Raw genomic sequence first — 20877 nt, 5'->3', positions numbered from 1 at the left:
TGAACTCCTTTAATTCCTTTAATCATTATGAAAAGATATGAAATTAGGTTAGCAATATTATTATGAAGAATATATGAAAGATGATTAAAATACTACTAAACTGCTTATAGCCTTTGCCTAGAGACTTCATTATTGGATCCAAGGAGGAATAATAATCATAATATAAACAAAATTGAAGGGGAAAGTTTAAGAAACAACGAAACTCTAATTAAACATCAGTCAATATTAGTGCCATGTCAACAAAGTTAAAGGATCTCTTTTCTGCTGTTACCCACCAAAAAAATATTTTTCACTTTCCCTAAAAATATTGTTTGAGTGTTTGTTAGCAAGCATGCAGTATTAAAACTAAATTTTCCAAAAAAAATTCAATTTTTTTTTTTACATTTTTTAATGAGTCCCTTTAAATATCTTTAAGGAATACGAAGGATCTGAACATTCATAAGTACAGTTTCTAACTTCTTTAACTAATGTAAATCATCTATAATTCACAGAAATGGGGCAACACTAGAGAGTTATCCAGGGCAATTAAAAAGTTGAATGACTCGTTTAGAGTCATTTGGGAAAATTTAAATCCCAGGCTAACCCTCTACCCACAATGTCATACTATCTATCTAAATAGTTTAAAAATTACTTCTGAAATAGTTACCACTACTAATTTTTTTACTAAATGATCAGATCCTGATTACAGGATTAATCTTCACAGATTAATTTACAAATTAATACAAAGCTACACCATTGTACAAATAATAAAATTGCTCTCAATGAAGTATTCCCTATATTGAGAAACAAAGTAGTTTAAGTCTAGAGAAAAAGAGATTATGTGTAGGTCATCACATACTTTTACTTCACTTAAAACACCTTAAATTCAAAAGAAGAATCAACAATTATTAAAAATAAAATATTTACTTCTGCTATATGAAGTATGCGATCCATTGTAGATGTACGAGCCTCGCCACATTCAGAAGTAAGATTTCCATCAAGACGTGAAAGATCAAAAGGAATCAGGCAAGTTACAGAAAGCCACAGCAAAAGCACATATCGGGTTTCCCAAGTCTAAGACAGAATAAAAAAATACAAGATATGACTACTTATTTAAATAGAAAATAGTTAACAAGTAATTAAAATTAAAAAGCAAAACCATAGTATTTTTTGTATGGTTATCAAACAGCTACCAAAATAAATTATGAAATAATTATGAAAAAGTAGATTGGACATTACAAAGAAAAAATGCCCCAAAACATGATCAAGAAAGGCAAATTATGACAGTATTTCACATAATCTCTATTTTATAGATAAGTTAACTGAGAAATGTCTAAAGCTAAAATTTTAATTTAGATTTTACTGACTCCAAGGATCCAGCAATCTAGCCACTCTAACATATACCTCCCTCTTCATCTTCATCCCAGTTTTCCATAGTATCTCCACAACTTTTACCCTTACTTGTTGGAATCTTTACAAACTGTTAAGTCATTAGAATTGATAGAGTCAATAATTATCTAATTTAGCATAGTTCAGTCTGATTGATCTGATCTTACAAGGAGATGTTATAGGCCAGAAGAAACAAGATACTAAGTGGAACTGAGAAACAATGCTTGTGTTCACACTTTTAGAGAGCTCATATAAGCAAGAAGCTCTTAGGGCCAGAAGGACTCTGGGACAAACACAGAGGCACTCTGGGTCAGACACAGGAGGATTCTGGGAAGAAGCCCACAAGCCCTCTCTCGGAGGTGCAGCCAGATTCATTCACTTCATCTCACACCACCATGGTGGCTGGGCTCCTGCACTTCTGAAAGGCTCTCCAGAAAGCTGCCCAGCCCCAGGCAAGGAGACAAGAGATTCATTCCATCTTCCACCTTTGTGCTGGCTGGAGGCTGAAGAAAGCAGAGGCAGAAGCAAAGGACAAAGCTGCAAGAGCTCTTGGAACCAAGCAGAGAGATAGGCCACCAAGAAAATTAATCGGGCTATATTGAAGGACACAATAAAAGATCTGAACTTTTAGCACGTGGCTGCATTTGGGTGATTATATACTTTTAACTGAAACTAAGGCTGCCTCCAGAAAACCTCCCCAAGAAACCTGCTCCCAGAGAGAACCATTATTATATTTTAAAGAAGAAAAACACCACACTTATTCCTCTTTCTAATATTCTGATTGCTTAACAATTTTCCTAATGTTGACTCCTGAAGCCATTATCACATCCATTATCAATCCAAAGGGGGAAGGTCATCCTAAAATTGATGACCCTGTCCAATCCAGTAGAAAGAGGCAACAGAGATATTTATTTCACATTCTCAACTACAAAAGATACCTATTAGTATTGAAAATATTACAAATATTCATAATGGGAAAGACAGGAAAGAGACCTTTATATCCTGTCACTAACTAGATGGCTGACCTTGGACATGTTACATGCCTTTTCGAAGTATCAGTTTCCTCATTTGTAAAATAAGGGTACAAATCCTAAATGACCACTCGAGATCTCTTTGTGATTCTGAAAAATCTGGTTTTGATTTTTGTAAACCAGTTAATCCAATAGCCACTATCAACTAGAGAGAATTATAATGTTCTTTGTTGTTATTCAGTCATTTCAATTATATGACCCCATTTTCTTGGGGAAAGATACAAGAATGGTTTGCTATGTCCTTCTCCAATTCATTTTTACATAAAACCAAGGTAAACAGGATGTAAGTGACATGCTCACAGATAGTAAGTGTTTAAGTTCACATTTGAACCAGTTCTTGATAACAGGTCTGGCCCTCTAACCAATATACCACCTAGCTGTTCCACAAGAGAGGATTGAACAATTTCAAGCCCTTTTTTTCTTTCATTCTTTCTTTTTTTTAAAAAAAAACTTTTTTCAAGCCTTTTTTTCTAATTCTGAAATCAACAGGCACACTAAGGGAAAACTATAAATAATAATTTTAGAGAAATTAACACCTCCCCCAAAATGAACCAAAATATAATCTACAATTTAAAAAAATAATAATAAGGTATTACCTTCAAAATAAATATGATATATGATAGTATCAGTTAATGTCAAAATCCCAAAGATAAAATCAGTGTGTAAGGGAAAATACTAACTAGAAAGGCATCAGCAATCACAGCCATCCTGGTCCTGGGTTTTTATCTCTCTGTCTCATCCAGATTCCTATACTAGTAGAATTATATTGACAGGAGGGAAAAATTCAGGATAAAAGTAATAACTTTGAATTGTCTGGAGCTTATAGCATTTAAGGAGCCTGAACTTCCAAAAATAATTTTTTTAAAAATCAAAGTAAAGTAGCAAAGGGAAACAAGACCAGGACTTTCAAAATCAAGAAGAAAAGGAAATAGAAAGCAATATCAATATTAAACATATATGCACCAAGTGGTATAGAGCTGCAAGAAAAAATAGAAAGCAAAACTATAATAGTGGGAGATCTCAACCTTGCACTCTCAGAATTAGATAAATCAAACCACAAATAAGAAAGAAGTCAAAGAGGTAAATAGAATACTAGAAAAGTTAGATATGATAGATCTCTGGAGAAAACAAAATGGAGACAGAAAGGAGTACACTTTCTTTTCAGCAGTTCATGGAACATATACAAAAATAGACCATATATTAGGACATAAAAACCTCAAACTCAGTAAGGCAGAAATAGTAAATGCATCCTTTTCAGACCATGATGCAATGAAAATTACATTCAACAAAAAGCCAGGGGAAAATAGACCAAAAAATAATTGGAAACAAAATAATCTCATAATAAAGAATGATTGGGTGAAACAACAAATCATAGACATAATTAGTAACTTCACCCAAGAAAATGACAATAATGAGAAATCATACCAAGATGTGTGGGATGCAGCCAAAGCGGTAATAAGGGGAAATTTCATATCTCTAGAGGACTACTTACATAAAATAGAGAAAGAGAAGGTCAATTAATTGGGATTGCAACTAAAAATGCTAGACTGGGGTCAAACACTAAACTTGAAATTCTAAAAATAAAAGGAGAGATCAATAAAATTGAAAGTAAAAAAACTATTGAATTAATTAATAAAACTAAGAGTTGGTTCTATGAAAAAACCAACAAAATAGACAAACCCTTAGTAAATCTAATTTAAAAAAGGAAAGAGGAAAATCAAATTGTTAGTCTTAAAAATGAAAAGGGAGAACTCACCACCAACAAAGAGGAAATGAGAGCAATAATTAGGAGTTACTTTGCCCAACTTTATGCCAATAAATTCGACAACTTAAATGAAATGGAAGAATACCATCAGAAATATAGCTTGCCCAGATTAACAGAGGAAGAAGTAAATATCCTAAACAGTCCCATTTTAGAAAAAGAAATAGAACAAGCTATTAACTAATTCCCTAAGAAAAAATCCCCAGGACCAGATGGATTTACATGTGAATTCTACCAAACATTTAAAGAACAATTAACTCCAATGCTATATAAACTATTTGAAAAAATAGGAATTGAAGGAGTCCTACCAAACTCCTTTTATGACACAGACATGGTACTGATACCTAAACCAGGTAGGTTGAAACCAGAGAAAGAAAATTATAGACCAATCTCCCTAATGAATATTGATGCTAAAATCTTAAATAAAATATTAGCAAAAAGATTACAGAAAATCATCCCCAAGATAACACACTATGACCAAGTAGGATTTATACCAGGAATGCAGGGCTGGTTCAATATAGGAAAACTATTGGCATAATTGACTATCTCAATAACCAAACTAACAAAAACCATATGAGAATCTCAATAGATGCAGAAAAAGCATTTGATAAAATCCAACATCCATTCCTAATAAAAACACTTGAGAGCAGAGGAGTAAATGGACTTTTCCTTAAAATAGTTCAGGAGCATATATTTAAAACCGTCAGTAAGCATCATATGCAATGGGGAAAACTGGAACCTTTCCCAGTAAGATCTGGAGTGAAGCAAGATTGCCCACTCTCACCATTATTATTCAATATTGTATTAGAAATGCTAGTCTTGGCAATAAGAGTCAAGAAAGAGATTAAAGGAATTAGAGTAGGCAATGAGGAAACCAAACTATCACTCTTTGCAGAGGATATGATGGTATACTTAAAAAACCCCAGAGATTCTACTAAAAAGCCATTAGAAATAATTCACAACTTTAGCAAAGTTGCAGGATACAAAATAAATCCCCATAAATCCTCAGCATTTTTATACATCACCAACAAAATCCAACAGCGAGAGATACAAAGAAAAATTCCATTCAAAATAACTGTTGACAGCATAAAATATTTGGGAATCCATCTACCAAAGGAAGGTCAGGTATTATATGAGCAAAATTACAAAAAACCTTCCACACAAATAAAGTCAGAGTTAAATAATCAGAAAAATATTAAGTGCTCTTGGACAGGCCGAGCGAATACAATAAAGATGATAAAACTCGCTAAACTAATCTATTTATTTAGTGCTATACCAATCAGACTGCCAAGAAAATATTTTAATGATCTATAAAAAAATAACAAAATTCATATGGAAGAACAAAAGATTGAGAATCTCAAGGGAATTAATGAAAAAAAAAAAAAAAATCAAATGAAGGTGGCCTAGCTGTACCTGATTTAAAACTATATTATAAAGCAGCAGTCACCAAAACCATTTGGTATTGGCTAAGAAATAGATTAGTTGATCAGTGAAATAGGTTAGGTTCACAAGACAAAATGGTCAACTATAGCAATCTAGTGTTTGACAAACCCAAAGATCCTAACTTTTGGGATAAGAATTCATTATTTGAGAAAAACTGCTGGGGTAACGGGAAATTAGTATGGCAGAACCACACTTAACACTATATACCAAGATAGGATCAAAATGGGTCCATGATTTAGGCATAAAGAACGAGATTATAAATAAATTAGAGGAACATAGGATAGTTTATCTCTCAGACTTGTGGTGGAGGAAGAAATTTAAAAAAAAGATGAACTAGAGACCATTATTGATCAAAAATAGAAAAATTTTGATTACATCAAATTAAAAAGCCTTTGACACACAAAACTAATGCAAACAAGATTAGAAGGGAAGCAAAAAACTGGGAAAATATCTTCACAATTAAAGGTTCTGATAAAGGCCCATTTAAAAATATATAGAGAATTGACTTAATTTATAAGAAATCAAATTCTCCAATTGATAAATGGTCAAAGGATGAAAGACAATTTTCAGATGATGAAATTGAAACTATTTGCACCATATGAGTGTTCCAAATCACTATGGATCGAGAAAATGAAATTAAGACAACTCTGAGATGCCACACCCACCCACAGATTGGCTAAGAGCAGGAAAAAAAATGATGAATGTTGAGGATGCGGAAAACTGGGACACTGATGCATTATTGGTGGAGTTTGGAACAATCCAACCATTCTGGAGAGAAATCTGGAACTTCCCAAAAAGGCAAACTGTGCATACCCCGATCCAGCAAGTACTATGGGCTTAACCCCAAAAGAGATTAAAGAAGGAAAGGGGCCTGTATGTGCCAAATGTTTGTGGCAGCCCTTTTGTGTGGCTAGAAACTGGAAATGAAGGATGCCCATCAATTAGAATGGTTGATTAAATTGTGGTATATAATGTTTGGAATATTATTTCAAGAAATGACCAGCAGGATGAATACAGAGAGGCTTGAGAGACTTACATGAACTGATGCTAAGTGAAATAAAAAACCAGGAGACCATTATATACCCCAACAACATATTGTATGAGGTGACTGATGGAAGGGATTTCTCGACAAAAAGAAGATTAACTCAGTTTCAATTGATCAATGATGGAAGAAGAAGTTACACCCAAAGAAAGAACATGGGAAATGAATGTAAAATGTTTGCATTTTTGTTTTTCTTCCCGGTTATTTCACCTCTGAATCCAACTCCCTGGAAAAAGAGAACTGTTCGGTTTTAAAATATATTGTATCTAGGATATACTGGACCTATTTAAAGTATAGGATTGTTTCCATCTTGGGGGGGAGAAGGAGGGAGGGTGAGGGAAAATTGGAACAGAAGTGAGTGCAAGGGATAATTTTGTAAAAAATTACCCTGGCATGGGTTCTGTCAATAAAAAGTTATTAATTAAAAAAAAAATTTAACATGAAAAAAAAATAGAAAAAAGAAATGGAGAGGAGAATGATAAAAAACAAACAGATCTTGGGGAAAAAAAGAAAAGTAGCAGTTGCAGACACAGGTTTCAAATGCTGTGTCATACATGCTATTTAATATTTCTTCCTAAAAGCAATAGAAAATTAAATTAAAATGTTACACCATAAAGTAAAAAAAAAAAAAAAAAAAAAAAAAAAAGGTTTTATAATCAGAAAGAAGGTTATTTCTTAAAGAATTAAATCTTAAAGAATTCCTAAAACAGACACTGATACATTGTTGGTAGAGTTGTGAACAGATCCAACCATTCTGGAGAACAATTTGGAATTGTGCTCAAAAAGTTATCAAACTGTGCATACCCTTTGATCCAGCAGTGTTACTACTGGGCTTATATCCCAGAGATATTAAAGAAGGGAAAAGGACCTGTATATGCCAAAATGTTTGTGGCAGCCCTTTCTGTAGTGCCTAGAAACTGAAATTGAATGGATGCCCATCAATTGAGAATGGTTGGGAAACTGTGGTATATAAAGTTATGGAAATTATTGTTCTGGGAAATGAAGCAGGATGAATACAAGAGACTTGGGGAAGATTTAATGAAATGATGCTAAGGAAATGAGCAGAACAGGAGATCATTATACACTTCAACAACAATACTATATGAGGATATTCTGATGGAAGTGGAATCTTTGAAATGAGAAGATCCAATTCAGTTCCAATTGATCAATGATGGAAGAATAGTACAAGAAAAAGAACATAAATGAATGTGGACTACTTGTATTTTTGTTTTTCTTCCCAGGTTATTTTTACCTTCTGAATCTGATTTTCCTTGTACAAAAAGAGAACTGATCTCTTGTACAGATCTGTACACATATATTGTATTTAGGATATACTTTAACATGTTTAACATGTATGAGGCTACCTGCCATCTAGGGGAAGGAGTGGAAGGAGGGAGGGGTAAAGTTGGAACATAAGTGAGTACAAAGGACAATGTTGAAAAATAATAAAAACAATAAAAAAAGTATAATAAAAAAAAAGAATTCCCCAAACATAAGAAATTCTGTATCTTTTTAAAAAATATAGAAAATAATAACTTACAAAAAGTCTGAATAGGAATAGCAAGGGAACAATGTAGGAACATTTTAGAGACAAAAAAAAAGAAAAAACCTCTGACCCAAAGCATGAAAAAGATAGATTTTAATTTTAAAATTAAGAGACAGCCTAAACTTCAGCAAACAAAGTAAATCATCATCAAGTGAGAGAATGAAAATAGTACTTTATAATATGTTTTAGATATGTGTTTTGGATCTTTTTCTCTTTTCAACAGTAGTAAGCATACTCACTTCATGGTCTTTAGGATTCTGATTTGTAAACATATCTATAACAGGCTGCACATCAGCTACTTCATGAGGGAACAAAGCAAGGAAGATTTTATATCCTCGAACCTAGGAAATAAAAGTTATACTTATTTAAAAGATGAGACAATGGTAACTATTCTCAGGATATATCACAAATCAATTTGTAAGTCCCCAGTAGGCAGAATTCAATATATTTCATCATGTTACAATATAATATAGTACAGTATGAGACAATTCATCAAATTACTATATAGATTACAACAAAGTATCTTTTTTCTAAAAGTATGCAATTCAGAAAATAAGTATCAAGCAACACACAAATTCCTAAACAAATTTTGTTCAATGAAATATAAAATATTATTCAGCTCTACTAACAAACAATAATATGATCAACAAAGTACATTACTATTATCAATTTAACATAGGCTCAGATATTATAATAGTCTCCTAAGTGGTTTCCCTGAGTCACTTTGCTTTTATTTCTCTTATGTATTTATCACATATTTACTGTTACGTTTACTTGTGCCAATCAAATATCTCTTCAACTAAAGTATAAATTAAATAAGAGAATTTGCTATTGAAAAGAACACCATTATGAACCTTTTTATTAAGCAATTAATCATTTCCCCAGTTATATTTTATGTAAATTCATTGTATTTGCCTATAGCAAAGTAAAATTATAATCTATTATTCTGTAGCAATTTTATTTTGTTTATGTTTTTCCATCAGGGCTCTAATTTCCAAGACAACACTCTTTTGAATTATCTCAACCTCCCCATCTTCAAAATTCCCATTAGAACACTGTTTCATTGTATTTATGTATATATCATTATATTAAACAAGAGAATTTGCATATCATAGATCATTCTAGACCCACCATGAAATCTAATCGAAATAATGAATATTAAAAAGCCAATGAAAATTATAAATACTTAAGTAACTATTTTCCTTAATAAAGTAAAATGTTTAAAGACAGGAAATTTTAAACCAATTATGTATTCTATTAAGTCAATTTTTACCTTTGTAATGATGTAAAGAAATTTAAAAGCCAGATGTACAAGAGCAGGAGGAGAATTACTATCCCTCACAATATCCAACAATAAATTCAACATCCATTCTAGGAGAGAAAATAAAGTCAAAATATCAAAGCATGAATTAGGAACTAAAAAATCAATTTATGAGGTCTTATGATCATGTATGTACACGTGTTTGTATAAGTGTGTGTGTATGTTCTTTCTAGATAATAGCACAAGAGTTAAAGTGGTGGCTCATAAAAGCAAAGTTCATCTCAATCTAATCATAAGAGGAAACAAATGAGGATTAAATTACTACAGATACACAAAATGTCTGCAGAAGATGTATATTACAGAACTAGTTATATAAGATCAAAAATATTTATAGCATTTTAAAATTTGCATAGTGGTTTAACTACATCATCTTATTGAAGTCTCACAACAATCCTGTAAAGGTGAATATTACAGGGAGCATTATTTCTATTTTATAGATAAGGAAATTAAAACTCATTAAATAACTTTTTCTAAGAGATCATAAGGGATAGATTTGAACCCAAGTTTCATCAACTGCAATACCAACACTTTAGCCACTGTGCCATTAATTACAAATCCAATTATAAATACTGCTACAAAACTATCATGAGTTAGCTAAAAACAATCATTTACTCATCAATTTGCTTTCAATTTTTGTTCCCAAACTCTACTGAAAATGAAATCAAATAAATACTAATACATATAAAAATAGAGTTCTTTCTCTAGGATTATGGCACATTTAAAAACAAACATTTAAAATTCTTACCTAGATGTGGATCCAACAAATGAGGCTGTTCCTGGTATTTGTCCATTATCCCTTGAAAAATAAAGGCAATTCAAATGAAGAGAAAACAAACAAAACATAAGTTTTCAATTAAACTAAGTGAAAATCCAAATTAATTTGCAAAAAGTTCAGTATTCAATATTCTCTGCTGATGAAATGGACAACTCAAAACTTTTCCCAACCTGTTACATATTTCTTTAAAATTTCCTCATTAAAAATGCTCTAAATCAAAAAAAAAAAAAAAAAAAAAAAAAAAAAGCTCTAAATCCCTATCAACTAGAGAAATGCAAATTAAGACAACTCTGAGTGAGGTACCATCTCACACTTCTCAGATAGGCTAAGATGAAAAGAAAAAATAATAAATGTTGAAAGGGATGTGGGAAAACTGGAACACTAATACATTGGTGGAGTTGAGAAATGATCCAACCATTTTACATTTGCAGCTATGCCCAAAGGCTATAAAACTGTGCATATCCTTTGATCCAGCAGTCTTACTTATTAAAAGATAACAAAAAAGGGGAAAGGACCCATAAGTGTAAAAATGTTTATAGCAGCTCTTTTTATAGTAGCAAGGAACTGGAAATTAGGTGGATGCCCATCAGATAGAAAATGGCTCAAAATAAGATGAGCAGGCTGGTTTCAGAAAAACCAGGAAAGATTTACATGAACTGATACTAAGTGAAGTAAGCAGAACCAGGAGAACATTGTACACAGTAACAGCAAAATTATGTGATGATCAATTCTGATAGACTTAACTCTTCTCAGCAATATAACGATCCAAAACAATTCCAAAAGACTTGATTTGGAAAATACAATCTGCATTCATAGAGAAAACTATGGAGACTGTATGTGGATTGAAGCATAGTATTTTCACCTTTTTGTTTATTTGTTTTTTCTTTATCATTTTTCCCCCCCTTTTTTGGTCTGATTTTTCTTGCACAACATGACAAATATGGAAATATGTTTAAAAGGATTGCACATATTTAACCTACATCAGATTGTTTGATATCTTGGAGAAAAGGGAGGTTAAGGAAGGAAGGAAGAAAAATTTAGAACACAAAGTTTTACAAAAATGAATGTTGAAAATTATCTTTATTTGTAGTTGAAAAAATAAAATACTATTAAAAAGGGAGAAAAATGCTCATTTCTTAACTTGTATAATTAGAGGATTATGTTCTAAGCCTTACACATAAACAAGTACATTTAAAGTTTGTTGAACTGAACTATGTTAATTGATACACTTAATATCCTTTAATTAACCAAATTAGAACTGATATGTAGGCAACCTAAAAGAAAAATTAAGCCATGTCTAAAATAAACAAAGATGATAATCAAAAATAAAATATATAAGGTCAGAGTTTTTTGCACTCTCAGGACTAATATATTCAACATTATCCTTTGTGAGGTCATGAACATCCTTAATTAATAAATGCATTTTGAGGAATCTGAGGCCTAGGGAAATCGAGTTATTCGTCCATGGTCACAAGTACAGTAAATGGCAAAGGTAGGATTTGAACTCAGGTCTTCTAACTACAGAACCACTAATCTACCTACTATCTCATCCTCAAAATTATATACTTCAAAGACTCACAGAATTTGGAAACCAGATGGAAACGATTCCAGCAAAATAATTGGGCTAATTGTCATGAATAAATCTAGAACCTCTTTATCCCTGAACAACAGTAACAAAAGTGCCAAATAAAATACAACAACAATAAAAGCAAGAGGAAATAAGAAAGAATTCCTCAGAAAGGAAACCTCATTCAAAAGAAAAAAAGCCCCAATAAGGAGTCTAAAGAAATTGCTTTTTTTAAAAAGCCTCCCAAAACTGACCATAAGGTAAAATTAAGGGAAACCTCCAAAAAGAAATAAAAATACAAAAATAGAAACCTACACCATCTTCCTAGTTGTTAATAAGGGAAATATAGAAAGATCTGGAACCTATTTCTTTAAATGTATATGAATTGTAGAGAGTTGGAACTCTGAAAAGGTGTACTTGGATCCAGAATAGCAGAGTACTTAAGGTTTACTCTATGTGACATAACGGTTCTTTAAACATATCCTTAGATGATATGGTAATGTGATGGTTCTCCTCAGGATTGGTACCTGATGAATGTGTTATAGTGAGGTAAACCTAGGGAAGGATTGGAGAGCCGAGGGAGAGAGTCAGACTCTCTCTGCCAAAACATGCTCTACAAGAAAAACTTCAGGTTCTAGATTCCAGAATCCAGGATCCAATTTTGACCAGCCATGTGGCAGCTTCCTGCCTCCTTCACTTCTCCTCCTAAAAACCAAGGACTTTGACTAATACTGATTCTGACTGATCCTAAGACCCTCCAGAGAGCTAGACCAGACATTACAATGAATAAATACAAATATCTAAGAATATATGAAAAAATAAAAATAAACATCACACTCTACAACGTAAGAGTATTCAACTTAGAATATTGTAATAAAACCATGACATCTAGGAGAAACAAAAAGGCTCGTGTGGAACAAAAATAAGTGTAGAGATGACAGAATTTTTTTTTAATTTTTTTAAATGACAACTGGAAGTTGAATTTAAGACCTCAACAAAGAAGAATAAAAGCTAAAAGTGGAATTCTAAGATATATTAATGATTTCACATACAAAAGGGAGGAAGGAAAGGAGGGGAGATAAAGGAGGAAGGGAGGGAGGAGAAAGGAAGGATCCATGACTAGACTAGCTCCTGAATAAGGGGTAGAAGAGAGGCAAGCTGATTGCATGAAGCATAGAGTATCTGTGCTGATTATATTCCTCTCTCATAATCCTCTTTTCTATAAAACAGAAAAAGTATAAGGGAATTGTATAGAGGCTTTCTCCTTCCAACTTTCTCACCCAATCTGTAACCTTTAATTTCCCTCTATCTATTGGTTCTTTCCCTGCTACCTCTACATAGCCAGCTTTCTCCCCTCCCTCTTCCTTATAAAACCTGCAACTTATCCTACCACTCCTGAAGCCATAGTTCTATATCTCTCCTTCTTTTCACAATCAAAATCCTAAAAGAAGTTATCTATATGCTTATTCCCTTTTCAACTACTTGTAATATGGCTTCCAGTCCCCGATAGTTACCCAGTATTGTTTTCTGAAAGATTACCAAAGTTCTGGCTCTAGTCAACAATGAGGTGCTTCAGGCCAGTTCCAATGGTTTTGTGATGAAAAAAGCCACATATACCCAGAGAGAGGACAGTGGGAATTTTGTTGTTTGCTTGCATTTTGTTTTCTTTCTCATTTTGTTTCCTTGTTGTTTTGATTCTGATTTGTCTTGTGCAGCATATTTGTGGAAATATATATAGAAGAATTGTGCATGTTTAAGATATAGTGGATCACTTGGAGGGGAAAAGAGGGAAAAAATTAGAACACAGGATTTTGTAGGAGTGAATGTTGAAAAATATCTATATATTTATTTTGAAAATAAAAAGCTTTGATAAAAAAAAAAAGAAAGGAAAAGGAAAAACACCTATATGTAAAAAATTAAATAAATAAATTTGAAGATAGGTTAAAAAAAAAAGATTACCATTGTTCTCAATAACTAAATGAAATAGCCTTTTCCTCCTCCTCTTCTTGTGATACTTTTCACAATATGGATCACTCTTTCCTATTTTCTATTTATCTAGACTTCAGTGACACCGCACTCTTCTAATTCTTCAATCAGACCAATTCTCAGTCTTATTTTTAGACAGTCATGCCTCTGTTTCTCTCTCTGAAACTTCTCTTTTTTTTACTCTTTAAACTAATCCCATGAATTCCACTTTTTTCTATACACAATTAACTCCCAAAACTACTCATCAAGTCCTAAATGCTTATCATATTTCCAACTAGTTGCTAAACTCCACCAAATGTTGAATCAGTATCTCAAATTCAGCATTTCCCAAACAGAGCAAAGTGCACCTCAGATTTAGGGCAAAGAAGATTAGGTAGAGGCTGAAATCCTCATTCTACCACTTACTATGAGATGTTAGACATGTCATTTCAGTTCGTTAGGCCTTGGTTTTGATGAGGGATGAAGGTAGCAATGAAGAGGTTATGCAGGATGGATGGGGTTCCTTCTCTCCAAAGCTTGAGTTCTTAGGGAAGGAATTTGCTTTAAACCCAGAGGCTATGGTTTAAAAAAAAAAGCTTTATTGTTAAAGAAACACCAAGCGGGATTCTCTTGGCCAGCATATCATTCTCAAGAAAGAAGTGATCTGCAAAAAAGTCATTTTTGGAAGACCCATTTTATGTATGAGTCTAAGGGAAGTCTCAAGTAAATGTGAAATCTTGCCTGGGGTTGTGACTTTCTCCAAGAAAGCTTACCTTGCTCTGAGAAGATGCCAAACCATTTGGGTTTGTAGAACAAAAAGGACATGTTTTTTTGAGATTTTATATAATTTTACAGGGCTCACTCAAGTCATTCAGAGTTCACTCTCATCAGTTTCATCTGCAAAATGAAGGGATTTCTCTACATGAAGTTCCTTCTAGCTTAAATATTCATTATTCTAATTAGAACAACATAAGACTACACTGATGCAAAAACATGGGATTCTACTGAGAAGGAGTACCAAGGCCACCTTGACCTTTGATGAACAATAAGTTTTCTGCCTCATTGCAGAAATGCCCTTGTTGAGCAAGCAGCATTGATTTGTCATCGTGGGAACAAGTGTAAGTCGAGGGTTACAGCCAGTGGATATGTGAACAGAGATGCCTGAATAGAGCCTCTTGCCTGTGAGCAAGCTGCTGAATTGCTGGCTTGGTTCTCCTGAGAGAATGAACTCTATATGACCTGAGTGAGTGCTGTAAAATTATGTAAAATCACCAAAAAAAAAAAAAAAAACTTGTCCCCTTTGATCTATAAACCCAAATGGTCTCCCATCCTCTCAGAGCAAGATAAGTTTTCTTGTGCGGGAAGTCACAACCCCAGGCAAGACTTCACATTCAATTGAGAATTATCAAACTTCCCCTAGACTCATACATAAAATGGGTCTTCAAAAAATGACTCCTTTGAAGATCAATTCTGCCTTGAGAATGATATGCCTTCCAAGAGAATCCCTCTTGGTGTTTCTTTAACAATTAAACCTTTTTTACCAAAGTCTGTGGGTTTAGCAAATTCTATTGCTCAGAACTGGCCTCTCTGAGAGAAGGAACCTCACCCATTCCTGACTAACCTCATCATCTCATACCCTCATCACTCTCATTAGTAGATGCCTTGCATACTCAATGCCCATGAGCTGCTTCTCTGAATGGTAATTGGGGATTGCCTACTGTCCATGGCACTGATCACACTTGCAAAAATGTATATCAACAAAGCTTGTATGGCATAATAAAATGGAGCTCTTTTCACACCCTATGAGTCTCCTGCCCCATTCATCTTAACTCTGAGATCAAAAGGCTTATATGGCATGAGCTCTTAAAAACCAGCCGTAACATATAAAGAATTTGGCTATAAAGTAATACGAACAATTTTCATGTGTGATTTGGGGAACAAGATACACTCCATAATTAGGGACACTATTTACCCATCTTCATTATCCCATTTCTACTATGCCCACTTAAAAATCTGAGTTCTACAAAATGCAAGTTGGCATTTATTCTCTTCTTCTCTCTATTACATGCTACTGAAGGTACAAGTCTTAAAATCAAAATGGGATCTGACCCTTTTTCCTGTTGTGTCCCTCAATTATTTAAACAACTTCAGATCAAATGGTAGCAAATGGAATTATCATAGGCATCCAGGTCATAACGTTGATCATAAAAAGTCATAAAAAATTATAAATTTAAAAGTGGAAGGGTACCTAAAGAACAAATCTTCATTTTACAGTGGGAGAAATTTAGCCCAGAGAGATTAAGTAATTGTAGTGAACTCAAGTCTTTTACTGCCAAATCCCACACTGTAGCACTGCACCAAGTTGCCTCCATTAATAACGACCACTTAAGTACAACAAAAACTTTTCAAATTGCGGTTGATCAGTTTTGTTACCATTACTTCTCTGTAAGAGATCATAAAAGCTATCACAAAATGGAATTTCAACTGAGTTACCAAAGGGCACTTACCTATAAACTTTTCAATTGTAACCTCACGAGTTACCAAATCGCCATACACATGTTTCAGGTTATCAATTAGTCCTTTTGTTTCCTGGCTTTCACTGAACGTCTCCAATACATTGGTAATGGCAATCGCGTCAGCTTCCATGTTTACCCCTTCTTCTTGCTCGGTACCATCTCCACTCAAATCATTTAAAGGCATTGGGGCTGAGGTGGGAAGGAAGGAGATTGGAAAACCGGGGAAAGTTGTCAGCACACTAGAATTAAAAAAAAAAAAAAAAAAAAAAAAAGGCACTTGTGAATCAACACCAGGTATAATCTGGCACACGACTCTGCCACACCCCTCCCTACTCCACCCACAGCCACAACCACGACCCCAAAGATACTACAGGCAGCGTCCCTGCCTGGGCACAGGAGGGGGAGGAGACTCAGGTAGGAAAGAGGGATTACTAGAACTGACTCTCCAGACACTACACGAGGAACCAGCCCTAGCCCAATGCTTTCAAAACAGAGAGCGGCATTCGCTCCCTCCTTCTCCCCATTCGTCTCTCGTCTCGCTCGCTCTCGCCCCTCTCCTCCAGCCAGCGCACCGTAAAGCCGTGAGACAAACCTGCGGGTTTCCTCCCTAGCTGGTTCTCCCCAACTTCCACTCGCGGTGCCGGGCAGTAAGACTTTGCAAATCATTCACTTCCGAATTCAGAAGCCGACCTCAGTTCCGCTACGGAACGCGCAAGGAGACAAAAGAGATCAGAGACTTGTGGGAGTAGCATGATGTGAGAGGGAATCCACCCTTTTTTTCTGTCCACCAGGCAGTTATTTATAAGAAACATCTGTGTCCAAATCATTTTTGTGCATCTCCTCCTATATGATTCCTAGTTTGTACTTGAAATTTTGTACTCCTCTATTTGGCAACTTTAGTATATATATTCCCACCACATGCCGTTTAGAGAGCTGAGGTTTCAATGTAACCTTTTCAGTTGTGATGGGACAGTTATGGGCTAGAGTAACTCCTTTTTCTTAGCTTTGTTTCCCATCTACTAAATGCATAGAATGTCAGAGGACCTTAAAAATAATCCAATCCTTATCCACTAGACAAATGATAAAACTGATTCACAGAAAGAGGAAATAATTTGCTTAGAATTATACTGCTACTTAATAATAAACCTTGGTCTAGAATTTGAATCTTCTGCCAAATGATGCATTTGGAAGAAAGACAGTTTAGTTCCCAGAGTCAAAATTTTTTAAGTCAGCCAGAAGACACTAATGCATTGTTGGTGAAATTGTGAAATGATCTAACCTTTCTGAAGAGCAATCTTGAACTCTGACCAAAAGGTTATAAAACTTTGTGAATCCTTTGATCCAACAGTGCCACTATTGAGTTGTATCCCCAAGAAATCATAAAAGAGGGAAAGGACCCACATGTACAAAAATGTTTGTAGCAGTTCTTTTTGTGGTGGCAAAGAATTAGAAAATGATTAGATGCCCATTAATTGGGAAATGACTGAATAAGTTACGGTATATGAAAGTATTGAATATTATTATTCTATAAAAAATGATGAACAGGCTGATTTTAGAAAAATCTAAAAAGATTTACATGAATTGATGCTAAGTGAAACAAGCAGAACTAGAAAAACATTGTACACAACAATAACAAGATTGTTCGATGATCAACTATGACAGACTTAGTTCTTCTCAGCAATTCTGTGATCCAAGGCAATCCCAATAAACTTTGGATGGAAAATACCATCAGCATCCAGAGAGAGAACTATGAAAATTGAATGTAAATCAGCACATGCTATTTCTTTTTATTTTTATTTTTCTTCTTCTTTTTTTTTTTTTTTTTTTTTTTTTTTTTTTTTTTTTTTTTTTTTTTTTTTTTTTGTCCTCTTGTGGTTTTTCCCTTTTGTTTGGATTTTTCTCTGCCAACATGATTCATTAGAAAATATGTTTTAAATAATGAATGTACATATATAACCAAAAAATGTTTTTTTACATGTAACTGGGGAAATTTTTTTAAGTCAGCCAGAGTTTTCTCATGTTATAAGAGTATGAAGAAATCATGTTCACTCTATCTCCCTGGCAATTGAGCAAAAATGTGCATTTGATTTGACATTTCCTTCTCTAACTCATTTTATAGATGAGAAAACTATGACAAACATTGTTAAGTGATTTGCCTAGGATCACAAAGTTAACAAGAATTTGAGGCTAAATTTGAACTCAGGAAGATGGGTCTTCCTGACCTCCAGAGTCTTCCAGCACTCTATCCGCTGTGCTATCTAGCTGTCCAAAATGAGCATACAAAAGGATAAAATGTGGATATTTGACATAGCACATTCCAGAAAAGAATATATCAATAGAGATATTCAAAACTACAGCAGAATTTCAAGCAAATAAAATCATGGAAAAACATTATACCTATGAATGATTAATTTCCTTCAGCACTCTGTAGTTGGTTGCTTCATTTTGAAAGTCAAGAAGGAGGGAAAAAAAGAAAAGCAACCTTTCCACTGAAACATCATAGCAATTTGAAGAAAAACCTAAGATGTATTTTCTTATCCCAGGTCATGGAGACAAGAAAGCAAGATGAGGCAGACCTCATGCAAAGAGTATAGTACAGCAGTATAGATCACTTTAGATAGGATAGTGGCTATTCACAAAACAGGCTATTCCTATTCCCTGTCTCAATAGCTAGGTGCAATTGGTACCTATTTCAAAAATTCTTTATTCTGCTTTAAATTGTATAACATGACTAGTTTTACTTCCCATAAACTTCTGTGGTTGACCCAGACATGTATGTCCTTGTGTCCACTGGTTCAAAATATGCAAAGGGCAGCTATAGAAGTGACTTATCCTAGTTTAGGACTAAAGTCCCAATTGTTGTTGTTGTTGTTGTTGTTGTTGTTCTCCTCCTCCTCTTCTTCCTCTTCTTCCTCCTCCTCCTTCTCATTTCTCTCTCCCTCCCTCTCCCAAGAGCAAAAACAATACATTCATATGCCTAACCCACTAAAATCATCATTTAGAGCTATAATTGACTTGGAGAATAACTTATGGTACCAGAATAGAATTGCAAGGTTATTTTAATCAATCTTAGGGCAGAGAAAGGTTAATCAGTGGAATGCCTGATCAAATAAGTCCTCTGATATAATTGATGAGATTTACAGGAATGGACATTTATCACAAAAAGGGCATCTTCTATTGTGCAGGACATGACTTCTGCTTCCTTGATAAAAATGTATGCTTTAATGGAATAACACAGTAGGACATAGCCTTTACTGCTTCCAAGTCCCTGTGTGTGGGATTTTGCATCAAAGATTATTGGCCACTGAGCATCATGGAGGACAAACTCTTAAGGAGGAGACTCTCTCTCTCAGTAGTGTACAATAAAAACGCTAATAACAACTACCATTTAGAGAAGAACCAGGAGATCATCATATATGGCAACAAGAAGATTATACAATGATCAATTCTGATCGAAATGCCTCTTTCCAACAATTACATAATTGAAGCCATTTTCAATGATCTTGTGATACAGAGGGCCAGGACCTCAGAGAGAGGACTGTGGGAACTGAGTGTGGATCACAACATAGCATTTTCATTCTTTTTGTTGTTGTTTCCTTGCATTTTGTTTTCTTTCTCATTTTGTTTCCTTTTTGATATGATTTTTCTTGTGCAGTAAGATTATTGTATAAATATATATACATATATTGGATTTAACATATATTTTGACATGTTTAACATATATTGCATTACGTGCCATCTGGGGGGGGAAAGGGGAAATTTTGGAACACAAGGTTTTGTAACAGTCAATATTAATAATGTTAATATGTTTTGAAAATAAAAAATATTTTTATTATTTTTATTATTATATATAATTATTATTATTAATTTAAAATGAGTATTTATATAGTACTTTATAATCCACAAATCATTTTACATTTTATTACCTTATTTGAGCAAAGAGTTCTTCCTAAAATTTTTATTTAAAGATGGTTCTCACATTACTACATTGTTGATAGAGTTCTGAACTGGTTCAACTGTTCTGGAGAGCAATTTGGAACTCTGCCTATCAAATTGTACATATCCTTTGATCTTTCAATGCCTCTCCTAGTCTATATCCCAAAGAGAACATAAAAAAGAGAAAAGGACCCACATGTGCAAAAATGTTTGTAACAGCTGTTTTTGTAATACCAAGGAACTGAAAACTGAATGTATGCCCATCAGTTGGGGAATGACTGAATAAGTTATAGTATATGAATGTAATGGAATATTATTATTCCATAAGAAATGATTAGCAGGATGATTTCAGAAAGGCCTGGAGAGACTTACATAAATTGATGCTAAGTGAAGAGAATAGAACCAAGAGAACACTGAACACAGCAACAAGGTTTTATGGTGATCAATTGTGATGGATGTGACTCTTTTCAACAGTGAGGTGATTCAGGCTAATTCCAATGGACTTGTGATGGAAAGACCAATCTGCATCCAAACAGAGGACTATAGGGACTTAATGTGGATCACATCATAGCATTTTCACCTTTTTGTTATTGCCTGCTTACTTT

At 33.9% G+C, this 20877-nt stretch overlaps 1 protein-coding gene across 3 annotated transcripts in view; it reads right to left on the bottom strand.

Annotated features, from left to right (window-relative positions):
• TBCD (tubulin folding cofactor D) overlaps nt 1–17037 on the bottom strand; it is a 395290-nt gene extending 378253 nt beyond the window's left edge. For 2 of the 3 annotated variants that reach the window (XM_031968421.1, XM_031968422.1), the window contains exons 1-6: nt 16929–17037; nt 16328–16575; nt 10259–10309; nt 9466–9563; nt 8432–8533; nt 907–1053 (exon numbers count right to left, since the gene is read on the bottom strand). In XM_031968421.1, coding sequence (XP_031824281.1) covers nt 907–1053; nt 8432–8533; nt 9466–9563; nt 10259–10309; nt 16328–16575; nt 16929–17002 — 720 coding nt within the window. In that variant the 5' untranslated portion in view covers nt 17003–17037. The remainder of the gene's footprint in view (nt 1–906; nt 1054–8431; nt 8534–9465; nt 9564–10258; nt 10310–16327; nt 16576–16928) is intronic. The other variant, XM_031968423.1, reaches the window with a different exon arrangement.
• Nucleotides 17038–20877: the final 3840 nt, after the last annotated feature.

Source organism: Sarcophilus harrisii, chromosome 4 (genome assembly GCF_902635505.1).
Source record: "Sarcophilus harrisii chromosome 4, mSarHar1.11, whole genome shotgun sequence".
Taxonomy (NCBI): Eukaryota; Metazoa; Chordata; class Mammalia; order Dasyuromorphia; family Dasyuridae; genus Sarcophilus; species Sarcophilus harrisii.
The sequence above is the reverse complement of the archived record's forward strand: the minus strand, read 5'-3'. Positions and strand labels throughout refer to the sequence as shown.